This window comes from Endocarpon pusillum (genome assembly GCF_000464535.1).
Source record: "Endocarpon pusillum Z07020 unplaced genomic scaffold scaffold5524, whole genome shotgun sequence".
NCBI classification, from domain to species: domain Eukaryota; kingdom Fungi; phylum Ascomycota; class Eurotiomycetes; order Verrucariales; family Verrucariaceae; genus Endocarpon; species Endocarpon pusillum.
Genome location: NW_006916522.1, coordinates 14,589 through 26,714, shown reverse-complemented (window position 1 = coordinate 26,714; position 12,126 = coordinate 14,589). Strand labels below are relative to the sequence as shown.

General features: G+C 48.3%; 4 protein-coding genes across 4 annotated transcripts in view; 1 reads left to right on the top strand and 3 right to left on the bottom strand.

Annotated features, from left to right (window-relative positions):
- Positions 1-72: 72 nt before the first annotated feature.
- EPUS_03610 (uncharacterized protein) lies at positions 73-891 on the bottom strand (the record flags this gene model as incomplete). Its single annotated transcript, XM_007806457.1, has 1 exon — positions 73-891. One exon carries the CDS (start codon positions 889-891, stop codon positions 73-75), a length of 819 nt encoding a protein of 272 aa, XP_007804648.1.
- Positions 892-2,947: 2,056 nt separating this feature from the next.
- EPUS_03609 (uncharacterized protein) lies at positions 2,948-3,301 on the bottom strand (the record flags this gene model as incomplete). Its single annotated transcript, XM_007806456.1, has 1 exon — positions 2,948-3,301. The coding sequence occupies one exon, from the start codon at positions 3,299-3,301 to the stop codon at positions 2,948-2,950; it is 354 nt and encodes a 117-aa protein (XP_007804647.1).
- An 807-nt stretch (positions 3,302-4,108) lies between these two features.
- EPUS_03608 (uncharacterized protein) lies at positions 4,109-5,969 on the top strand (the record flags this gene model as incomplete). Its single annotated transcript, XM_007806455.1, has 4 exons — positions 4,109-4,499; positions 4,549-4,583; positions 4,640-5,395; positions 5,460-5,969. The coding sequence occupies 4 exons, from the start codon at positions 4,109-4,111 to the stop codon at positions 5,967-5,969; spliced, it is 1,692 nt and encodes a 563-aa protein (XP_007804646.1).
- Positions 5,970-9,278: 3,309 nt separating this feature from the next.
- EPUS_03607 (uncharacterized protein) overlaps positions 9,279-12,126 on the bottom strand; it is a gene marked incomplete at both ends in the record, with an annotated part of 4,310 nt that continues 1,462 nt past the window's right edge. Inside the window, one exon of the mRNA XM_007806454.1 lies at positions 9,279-10,193. Within this exon, the coding sequence (XP_007804645.1) occupies positions 9,279-10,193 (915 nt within the window). The remainder of the gene's footprint in view (positions 10,194-12,126) is intronic.

The following is a 12,126-nucleotide window of genomic DNA, read 5'->3' as shown; positions in this document are numbered from 1 at the left end:
GGAGGGGTACCTAGACCATTATCCCTTACCAGCTTTGACAATCTCACGTCTATAGCGTGTTCCGTCAACTGACTAAGTAGACCGAGAATTTTCGTATGTTGCGTTTTCCCTTATAGTAGAAAGTTCTGCTGGCCCATCCTGAAGACCGGGCGCGCGGTAGGACAGGTAAGAATGCCTATTCGTAGCGTTCAAGGAGCGCGAATCAAGCTCCACAGATTCTGCCGGGAAGTCACTAGTCGAGTACATTGCTGTACTTGGTCGTGCCAAAGATTCGTCATACTGAGAATCCTCCTGAAAAGACATTTCTTTCTCCTCTTCTGTTCTCCTTTCTTCAATGTCTTTTCGGCGTTTTCGCAGCGCAAGAATAACTGCCACAGATATGATAGCAGCTACAGCAAGTCCCACTCCAATCCCAATGCCGGCCTTGGCAGCAATAGATATTGATTGGCTGGTAGGTACATTGGTGGATGCATCCGGCATGGATATGTTGACTCCTGTTTGAGGTGTTGTAGCATTGGTATTGATGCTGATAGCTTCGCCGTTCGCAATGAAGAGCCCCCGTCCCTGTTGACAACACTCCCTTCCATCATATCCAGAACCAAAACACCAGCTACCATTATCACACGGGGAGACCTGAACATCTCTGGAAGAGTCTGTAGCGATAGGTGTCAGTCGGTTTCGCACACGAATGTATAATGCGGGGATGGGACAACTGACTTCTACCGTCCACGAAGAGCTTGATACACTCCGGTGACTTCCAGGTCTGGTCTGTGCAACTCTCGCGCCAGATAATTTCATCATCTTCACTTTTGCAAAGGCCGCCTGGAAGACAGCTATCAGGATCCTTCGCTCGGCCAATTGCGCAGCACATTGAGACTTCGGCAGTAGCATCACAGGGTAGATAGTCACCCGGAGCGGTGCCACGAAGGGAATTCCTATCGGTGCCGTTTGGCAAGAAGCAAGCCGCCCGAGAGAATTGGACAGATAGAGTGGAAATTAGAAAAAAAGAGGTAAGGCCATTTTGCAGTCGGAAGTCCATCTGAGCGGTCAACTATGTGTCGTCGTTGTATTAAAGATTCAAAGCGTAGGGCAGGTCAGTGAAAAGCAAAAGAAGCCAAAGATAAACCTAGATTTCTCAGTCAAGAAGCTTAGACGCCATAGATAACCTGGGCCAGCGTGGATACCAGATCCACGAATATGTGATTTTCAGAGTTGTGGTCAGTAAAACATGCTGAGAAAGAAAGAAGGATGAAATCAAGAGAACCAGACTAATTCGGACAAGACAGTGTCACCAGGAAAGGTACTTACTTCTTTCCATTTATTGAGAGGACATGGAGAAAGACGCAATCTGAGACACAAGAGGACACAATCATGCCTTGGTCTTGTTGAGGAGTCTGCAAGCCCTCCAAGGGGCCATGCTCTGAAACAAGATCACCAAACTCGTGCCGTTATGACAATACACGAAAAGACCGACTGATTGGTAACCTTTCCCCGTCCAGCCCTTGGAGGACAATCGATGCTTGCAGAAGGGCGTTTCGGGTATGTTGCGACTCATCTTGGCTACCTATCACCTATTTCTGCCATCCGCCCATCTGGGACAGCATCGTACTCCTCCGCATCGGCATGTTGATCTTGACTTGGTGGTTTCGAGCGTACAGCATGATGGAGACATCATCGGATTCATCGCAATTATCAGTTGCCACCGAATGGCAGAAAAGTTACATGTTCTGTGATGCACAAGAATTCGACATAGAATAGCTTTTGAATCTGGCCAGACTTGGATAATAGAATCATGCACTTTAGACAGAAATCATCCGAAAATTTTCGGACTGTGGTGCGGGTAATGTTCGGTGGTTACAGGATTTTATTACTACTACTTACCGGGAGAAGGGCTCTGAAAATGACGCGGTATCGATCCTCAGTGATTTTGCAGACGTTTTATTATTATAATGATCGTCAAGAGGCTTGAATGATATACGAAATAATATAATTTTATTGGATTCCAGATGTTAGCTGCATAATTTTATGTAAATTAGATCATATCGCGGTTAGGCTGAAACTAAGCCCACATTCATGGTAATTTAGGCATAGTTTCCAGAGGGCCTACTCCACTTCAAGTTCAAACGAGGATCATTATTCATCTGCATTCTGGTTTTGCAAGATCCATCATTACTACTACTGTGTTGCATATTACTGTTGACGCTGTCTTTCCACATTTTTGTATTCGACCACACAGAAAGCCGCCTTTCAAGTTATGTTGTCCTTACTGATTGAAAATTATACATTATGCTAAACAGAGTGCCAGATATGGAAGTCCCTGGCCTAGGAACCTATCGAGAACTGAGTCGTACATGGATGTACGTCGAGCATGCTCATGAGATTATTCTACTACACACATGCCAGAACATGCGCTCTTGCAGCGGTAGTCACGATTAGACCAGAGACATTAATGGTCAACGAGGTTGCCAGCTTTTAAGTCCCTTACTATGAAATTGTGAGAAGACCAAGCATTGATGAATCAGAGTGGCGGAAGAGACGCCCGAATCGACAATTAAAGCTAAGCCAACCCCAACCGAGCCCCTGCGCTTACAACAAAACCACTTCTACTGGTAGCAACGCCTTTCTTACCTTCGGCCTTCTTTCATTTTTTGACATCTTTGACATCTTTTACCTGTGGTTATCGCCAGTGATCCATTTTATCTGCTGCTCTTAACAATTTACTATATTTCTATACAAGATTGATACGACAGAATATAGCCATTACAATTGCTATAGCTGTAGCTCTTTCTAAGATAATCAAATCCAGAGGTCTGGAATCTAAGACAACCACTTCCATGGTATGGTGCCAACTTCGTAGAAGAATGCTGCCTGGAATGCGACCCGTGCAGCAGATAGTTGTTCACCGAATTTGAAGGGCTATCAGCTTCCGCTCAATGCAAGAGTAGCATTATTCACGAACATTGCGAGTGGAAAGCTCGTGCGTGACCATAATATCAGATTGTGCAACAGGGAAGTCCATTTTGACAGAACCAAGTGAGTTGTCCTTCCTGGTTCGACCATCCTTTGCGGATGACGATGGGGAGGTGCGCGTCATTCCCTTTTGACAAGCCCCGTTTTGGTTCAACTGTTTCCAGGAACGGGCGTTCTCTGACTGCACGAAAAGTACTCGGAAGGCAGTCATAGAAAGGACAATAACGGCCACGGCGGCCTCGGTGTGAAGCCAGAACAATACCCAGGGAGAATCCACTTGACCATCGGCAATGGTGCTAGTGCCCACTTTAACGATGACAATGACAATCATGAAAATACTTAGACATATTGTGGTTCCAAGTACCAGTTTCCGTCGAAGACTAAGGTAGACACGCCAAAGTAGAAAGACCGGAATAGAGATTACTATGATGGAGTTAGTAGGCTACCATGGAGTGACTGCCTCGGAATCCTTACAAAACACATCCGTGACGATGTCCAAGGTAGCGTTTGCCTTCAGTGCTGCATTTTGCCTATTCACAGCGTTTGGGGTGACACAGGCTTCGTGATTCAGAAGGATGGATCAGCTTTACAAATAATAAAGGCTTCGTGTCGTCCCCAATTGTGGTCATTAGACTTCCGTCAGCGAGGTGGCTGTCAAATGTTAGGCCCTTTATTTATCTCTTGAGCCTCATCCCCCTTTGTCTTCGTACTCGCACCTCTTCAGCCTCTCGAGGCTGATTGAAAAGACAGAAATCATAGTACATTTTCTGCCAAGACAACACACGATTTCATGCACCTCCATATACCAATCATGCTCAGCCGCAGTCTGGGTAAACAGCGTCCCAAGATCGAAGATACATTAAAAACCCGCACAACCGAAACAAATCCAATCGCAGGAAATTGAACAGTGATAAAATTCAGGGGTCTGCGCTTACAGCGACGTCTATACTTTGAGGCCCCAGTGCCAAGACATTGTCACCTACTTTGGCCCATTGAATGTCATCCTGTTGTGTGGGGTTCTACTGGGTTTGGACAACTTTGACAAGTTCTGGTGTTCCTTTCATTACTTCTGTTTCTTGTTTCGGAACAGTTTTCATTTAAACCTTCTGGAATCTTGACCCGTCTTTGATGTCAGACAATGACTGTGCTTGTGGTTCTCAGCAGCTCCGTTCTTGCGTGGGTCATCTGGACGCTCATTTCTTTACTTTCAAATTACCTGACTGCACGTCGGATCGGACTGCCGATCATAATCAGTCCAGTCAGCAGCCTCAACCCCTACTGGATTCTGACCTACAGAGCCCTTCCAATACTTCCGCTCCTCCAGTCTTTACCCTTCAATTTGGGAAAATGGAGTCGATGCACCTACATGGGATGGAGTTTCGACGACAAGTACCTACTACACAAGGAGCTTGGCAGTGCTTTCACCTTGGTCACTCCAAGCGTGAATGAAGTCTGGATTGCGGACTCGGACGCAGCTTATGTGGTGCTTTCGAGGAGGAAAGATTACATCAAGCCAGCAAAGATGTATCGTATGTAGTGTGTCTCCGAAGCTTGCACGAACCTAACGGTCTTTCACAGAGCCATTAGCTATCTTTGGCCCCAATGTAAATACCGTAAGTTTCCAATTGATAGTCTCCTCGAAGACAATGGCTGAGGAGTGAGATTCTAGGTTGAAGGTGATGATTGGCAGCGACACCGCAAGCTTACTGCTCCTAGTTTCAATGAAAAGACCAGTACTTCTGTTTGGGATGAGGCTTTGCGTCAGGCTGGAGACATGCTGCATTCATGGATGGAAAGAAGTACTAATGGCACCAGAGATACCGTCGCGCATACGGCGACATTAGCTCTACATGTTCTGACAGGCGCCGGGTTTGGCATCTCATATTCATATGGAAAAGGAGTGCAAACCCCTCCTGAGGGGCATGATATATCATACCGAGATGCCTTGCTCACCGTTTTGCAAAGTGTCGTTTTACTTTCGACCGTTCCTCGGAGCTGGATGACGTTCCGATTTTCTCCAGCGAAGCTCCGTAAAGTTGACCAAGCCACGAAAGAATTTCAACTTTACATGGCTGAAATGCTCATCAATGAGCGAAGCCAGATCCACAAGCGATCGTCCCAGTCGAGAAACTTATTGACTGCCTTAGTGCGAGCTTCAGAAGAAGCCAAGGAGTCCAGTCATGAGATATCCCATCAAGGCCTCACCGATGACGAAATCTTCGGAAACATCTTCATCTACAATCTAGCCGGTTACGAAACGACAGCGAACACCATAGCTACTGGCATTTTCTTATTGGCTGCCTACCCTGAATGGCAGGAATGGGTGGCAGAAGAAATCAATCTTGTGTTTGATGAGGAAGAAGATTCACCGGGTGGGAGGTACGAAGAAGCCTTCCCTAAACTCAGAAGGTGCCTTGCGGTGATGGTATGTTTCTGTTTACCTCTATGCCTAATCCTCGAGTGATCGATTGGAGCTCACAGTATTCTAGTTTGAGATACTCCGTCTTCATGGCTCCAATGTATATATCCCCAGAACCACTGGATCTGTTGATTCAGCCCTGCATATAAACGGGAAAAACTACATCATTCCATCCGGCACGTTCACCATGACCAACCTGCAAGCTCTCCATACGGATCCTCGCTCTTGGGGTTTGGACTCCCTCGTATGGCGCCCGAGCCGTTGGTTGGTTTCCACGCCAGACACTGTGGCATCTGGTTACACCAAAGAACTCATCGAGCCTATCAAAGGCACGTTTCTTCCCTGGGCTGATGGCCCACGTGTATGCCCAGGACGGAAAGTTGCGCAGGTAGAGTTTGTCGCCGTTATGGTGGCGCTCTTCCGAAAGCACAGAGTACAGCCTGTGTTGATGGAGGGTGAGAGCGCGGATGCAGGCAAGGAGAGATTGCGGGATATAGTGAATGACTCTGGTTTATCGGCTGTTACGATGCAGATGCGATGTCCAAGAGCTGCAGCTCTTATGTGGAGGAGAGTGGAGTGACTACTACTGTAGTACACTTCCCATGAATTGGCAGGGACCGTATGAATGCAGCTCTTTGACGTTGACGACTGCTTTGGAATATGAATGACTGATGAGGATAAAGAGGAGCGGGTTCTAATACGAGCAGGGAAGGATAAAGCTAGGTAACAATTAGGATGGGGGCTGGGAAAGGAAGCAAGGAGGTGATGTGTATATTAGGTGGGTCATACGGAAGAGCCTCGCGGTGAGCAGAAGGTGCCGTTGTGTAAAAGCACCAGTAGGATGCTCGAGGGCTATGCCTTGCCTAGCACGGGTTATCCTTCTTTTCACCTACCTTCAGGGTATGTGTTGCGGAAGGGAGCAGTGATTTGAAACCTCCCACGGAGGTAACGGCCCGTCATAGGAAACAGAGGCCTATCCCTAGGTTCGCAGAAGGGACAGTGTCCGCCAAGCTCTTTGTCTGCCACCCAAAACTATGAATTGTCCATCCCCCAAGGATTTGAACAACAAACGCGGGTAATTATTTCATCAACACAAGCAAACGACATCTCGATATCGAAACACATTGTGGCTATGGAAGCTGTGGGCAAGATAAGATGGCCCTCAAATAGCAATGGGCTACAAGTTGATATCTCTTGCGTTATCTTGGAGCCTGCTGCTTGAACAAAGGCGTGATGTCCAATTGCCCGCCTGGCGGCCACTATTACATTCTTGTGAGGCATTCGTATCTTTGTTCCCAACAATCGCTTTCAGGTGGACAGGAAGGTGCCTTCCCGTGGGAACAATGGATCTGAATGCGATAAATATCTGCCAGAACGAACCTGGGTTTTTCATCTCACCATTTCCATCAACAACATCTTCGTCATGTGCTCTTTCACAGTTAACGAGAGAGTCTGCAACAAGTGCCTCGGGCTGATGTCGTCAGAAACCCAGCTTGATGGCCACTGTCAAGAAGTTCTCGCGGGTAAACCGTGCCGAGGGAGGAGCGAGTTCAAAAACTGGTTTGCTCGCGGGGCCTGCCGTACGTGCTCCCAAGCCTGTGCTGTTAATAAAGTCATACGTCAGGATCCTGCCTAGAAGGCTTCTGACACATGCGACGCAGCGAAAAGCAAAGTGGTTCTCTGCGGATAGCAGAAGTTAAGGCGCACTTTTGCTGGTAAAGGTGGCAAGCTGTGATGGAGAAGTCAGGTGAGTGCGTTCCCAGCACTTGTAATCAAAGATTGCGTAAGGCCCTAAGTTGTGAGACATTAATATACCAATCTTGACCAAGTCCTAAGCATTTTCTTGCCGGCTCAACTTCGGCCCAGCCTCTGCTCTGCTCACCCTCGTGCTCAGACTCCATCCAAGTTGCTGCTCGGGGTTGCTCACCCTCACCTCACTCGTGCTCGGGCCCGGTTACGCAATGCTCTGCCAAGGCCCTGTTTGGGATCCTTTCACGGCATCCACGTTCGCAATACGTTGGACGGTCAGGTTCGAGGCCGTTACCCTGAAGACGACACTCTCTTGTCGAGCGGAACAACAGCTGCTTGGCCAGAACTGCGGGTCCCTCACAGGTCCAATTCGTCACCGCTTCAGTAAGGGTTGACACGTAGTGTCAAGGCTCTGGAGTGGCTCGTTATACCATGGTAGGAAGTAAGGTTCCGCTCCTTCAGACTCTAGACATTCTCCCGATCATTCTTGAGTATCTCCACCCGTGTGCAAGACACCTTGGGGGTCCGAGTTCGACCGATCACAGTGATGTGAAAGCAAATTTCGGATGTTGAGAAATGAAAAAGAATAGATCGTTTTCCTGAGTTTGCACTGTAGAGAAACATTTGCTACCGTACCCGGCCTGCTTTGCGTGATCAATAGTGACCAAGGATGTGTAGACGAAGAGCTTCGAGTAATCCATGCAGCCAAAAGGATAGACTGGACGCTGATCTCGCCCCTTAACGCTGAGACGATCTGTCTCCTTTCTGAGTTGTCCGATCATTTCCCAAGGCTCGTAAGTAACCAGAGGGGACATTCCATTCGGCAAACAGGGACAAGAAAAGATGTCGCTCATGTCAAGCGAGGTCGAGGATGCTTGATACTAGTAGCCTTGAGGAGAAATGGAGCTGATGAAATATCACCCACTCAACTAGAAAATGGGATAGAGCTCCGTGACAAGGGCGATAGCTGAGGCGTTGAGAAAGACCTTGGGAGGTGTCAATACCTGCTTGTTTCCTCAGCCTGTCGCTTAGGCCTCAAGAGAGTCCGCTGATAGAGTCACCAAACGCCCAATCAAGCCAGGGTATCCATCAAATCAAACAAAGCAAATCGAGGCCATGGTTTTGCTTTGATTATTTAATCAAAACCCGTGATTTGTTTTGTTTGACTGGGTTGTCAAATCGAGTCAAATCTCAGCAAGCAAAATATTTCTAGGGATTTACTTGAAATTCTCGTCCAGATCGACCGTCCGCCAAGACCATTATTATTCTATGGAAATGTCCTTGAATATTTCAAAATAAGAGAGACCTTTTCTGTCAAGACCTCAGTTTGACAGTTTGTCAAATGAAAGCACTGATTTGACTTGATTTGCCAGACATTTGACTTGGTCGCCAGGAAACAGGACTTCTACACGTCATATCGCCATAGTGCGGCCCCTCAGAGATGGTGATGCATTCGTCGAAGGGAAACATCACATAGGTTGGAATCGAATCGATATGAAGGTAACTCGTTCTAGGCCTTCGAGATATTCTTTATCCATCCCCACCTCCCTACGCGGTCTCACTGCTAAGCTCAGGGGTGATTCGATATCTCGGGAAACCCATGTGCGAAAAGAAGACATTCCATCATGCGGTACAATTCAGATTTGCACAGTAACCTTCGAATGTTGGCTTTGAGATTTACAACTGTTCGTGTCCTTTTTGTGGCTGCGTGAATATAATCCAACACCCTTTATGAAGCGCCGGCACCCATAACTGAACGAGATGCAAAACTCCTTTCCTATCTTTCGTGTGTACCTAGTGGTCGCTGTGGCATAAAAGATAGGAGGTAGGAGATCTATTCACACCGGAAAATGATCTGTTCTGCTGCTTGTAAGTCCAGGCCTGGCGAGTCCTGCTTCTCCTGTATGTTTGTACGGTGCAAGCAGGACACCTCCTCTTTCGTCTCCTTCATCTCCCAAACGCAAGTCCTGATGCTGGTCCCTCAATTGCAATGTCATTTGTCTCTATAGCTCACTCCCTCCTTCCTCCCCCATTACAGTCAGCACTCGTCACAACTATGACCGCAGAAGCGCTTTTCGCATTTGCACGAGGGACCTAGCTTTGGTTGTTGTGACGGCGACTCTCTCAGACAGCAGTAGGCTTATAGCTTGCTTGCCAACCAATCTGGATTTCGTTTCTCCACAAAGGCCCTCACGCCTTCTTTCATATTTTCGCCCTCGGATAGTCTTTTCCACCAAATTTCCATCAGCAATCTAGAACCTTCTTCTGCCCCCACACCTTCCCAGCCCATCTTGATGCCTTCTCGACTCACAATCACCGCGTCTGGGCTATTACTAGCAATCATGTTGGCATACTCTAGCGCCTTCACAGTGACCGGCCTGTCCATGATCTCGGAGTCTGCTGATGCATCTTCGACCATCGCGTTGACCAAACCCCACGACTGCGCTTCAGTTGCACTCACCGTTCGCCCCGTCAGCGCCATTTCCATGGCTCTCTGGCGGCCAATTGTCCGTACTATCCGAGGTAATGCACCTGCAATGGCAACAACACCGCGTTTGACTTCTGGCAGTGCGAAAGCTGCTGATTTCGAAGCGATCACCAGATCTACATTCGTGCACATCTCCATTCCACCTCCATACGCCAGTCCATTGACAGCAGCGATGACTGGCTTCTTCCCAGCTCTTCTGGAGAGAGCGCCGAAACCCGAAGGTGGCATGTCTCTCCTGCCGCCATCGCCACTGCTGTTCTGTACATTCCATTCTTTCAGATCCGCGCCAGCGCAGAAGGCGCGGCCCGTTCCTGTCACGACGGCGGCTCGAAGAGAAGGCTCATTGTCGTACCATTCGAAGAGGGCATGCAATTCCCAGTGGGAAGGTATATCTATGCAATTGAGAGACTTGGGCCGGTTGAAGATGACAAGGAGGACCGGTGGAGTGGGGAAGCAGATCTGAGCATAAGAACCCGAGGGCGGAGGTGTACGGAATGACAGTGTGGCAGAACTCGACGCCATTTTGGCACACCTGCCTTTTCCAAGTTCCGTATCAAATGGGGCAGTCTAAGATCTCAGCAGCCTCCCCAAAATCGAGTAGCTGCTTTGCGGATACAACGCAAGCAAGACGCCGCCATCAACCCTGTGCACCAGGTTGCGGAGAGCCGAGGTTGAGCAGGAGTTAGACTCTGCCAATTTAGGCCGAGTAACTTACGGCCGAAGTGCTGCCGAAGTTCTTCCGACATTGTCGCGTTCCCATGATCATCCAACAGCCAATGAGAAGTAATTGATGTGGCCGAAGTTCCCCCAAAGCGAGCCATCAGTCGCTGACAAGTCCACCTGGCTTCTCTGCCTCCCGTACCTGACTGGTAGACGTGCAATTCGATCAGCCTTCTGATGGGTTTCTACAAGTAAAGCCTGGATCATCCGGAACCATACCTTCTGCCAATGTCCTCCCAGCTTAACGAAGCTATATACTCTTTACTTTCTGTCCCTTACTCTTTCTTCTTTTGTCCTCAATCGCAGTCTCTGTCCCATCAAACCCTCTCTTCCTTATTCCATTGAGCCCTCATCAACACGAAACATGGACTCCGTGCCAATCATAAGTACCAAGACAGCCCCACCAAGCTCGGACATTGAAGACCTGCCTTCCCGACTGGATATGAATGAGAAAAGACCGCCTTAGTATCTGGTCAGCAGATATAGTAACATAAAAAAAGTCTCACTGATCTCCGCAGCGGTGTTTAAACGCTGCTGAGGAACTGCGTCTTCTGCCATACTGCGCCAATTCCAAGATTGCACATAACCCTCGATCCGGTCGTCAGATGGTTCCGAATGCTACCGTGTAAGGGGGAACCCACTTCTTCAATAGGTACCCCGGCGTGTCGTGAAAATGCTTATGCTTATGCTTATGGTGCATGTCAATATGTCAAATGCTGAGAAATCTCTCTCCAGCTGCTTGCTTTTCCTTGTGGCACGGACTCTAGCTGCAGCATGGCCATGGATACCGATCTGATCCGAAAGGGCGGGTGTCCTACAAGGCAGATGAGACCGTTGCCAAAAGCCGCTTCTCTGTTCTGCTTGGTCCTACGGTGCAATATGCAACGGTTGCCGCTGGGTGGAATGGTTTGCGGGTAGGGTAGGATAGGAATCGGAGTAAGGAGTACTTGGTCTGCTGGTGTGAATTTTGCACGGGTTGTTGATGAGGTTGATGATGCCAGGAAACAAAGACCGAGGCGGGTTCCGAGGTCGTCACGCCGTCAGATTGTTACTTATTTCTCTCAAAAGAGGCTTCTGAGGAGATGGGGAGGGGGGGGCCCGCCCGAGGAACATGTAGAGACATTGGTCTCGTTAGATAAATCGAGTGGGAGGATCGGGTATCACTATACTATACTATATACTATATATATTATATTTGGAGAAAAGATACCAGGGATACTGGGCAGGTTGAGGTCCTGATCCTCCTCGCTAGTTGCTGGCTTACACTTACACTTTTTCTTTTTCTTTTTCTTTTTCTTTTTTCTTTTTTCTTTTTGGTGGAAATACTACTATAGTAGTGGATCACCTTCCCTCCCCCCCTTCCTCCTAATACTGCTGGACACGCAGATGGGATGGGAGAGCATTACATACACACTAGCGAAATGGGGAGAAGAAAAGGAAGAAAGAAAGAAAGAAAGGCTGAGGTTGAAGCTTGGCTGATATATATCGATCGATCGCGAACTTATTTTGGGTTCGTGACGACGACGAGACGACGAGACTGCCTGTCATGCACTCCTCCTCGTGTTTGAGTGGTGGTAATAATAGTAGTAGTAGTAGTAGTAGCAGCAGCAGGAAAATCCTCGATTCATCACCCTATCGACACCATACCCACCCCCACCCGCTCCTCCACCCCAAACCTACAGTAAGCAGATCCACTCAACCCAGCCTCAACGCGAACCCGGCCCCCCTCTCCTCCGCATCTTCGCTCGCGGCCAAAATCCCACCAGCAGCACCAAATCCC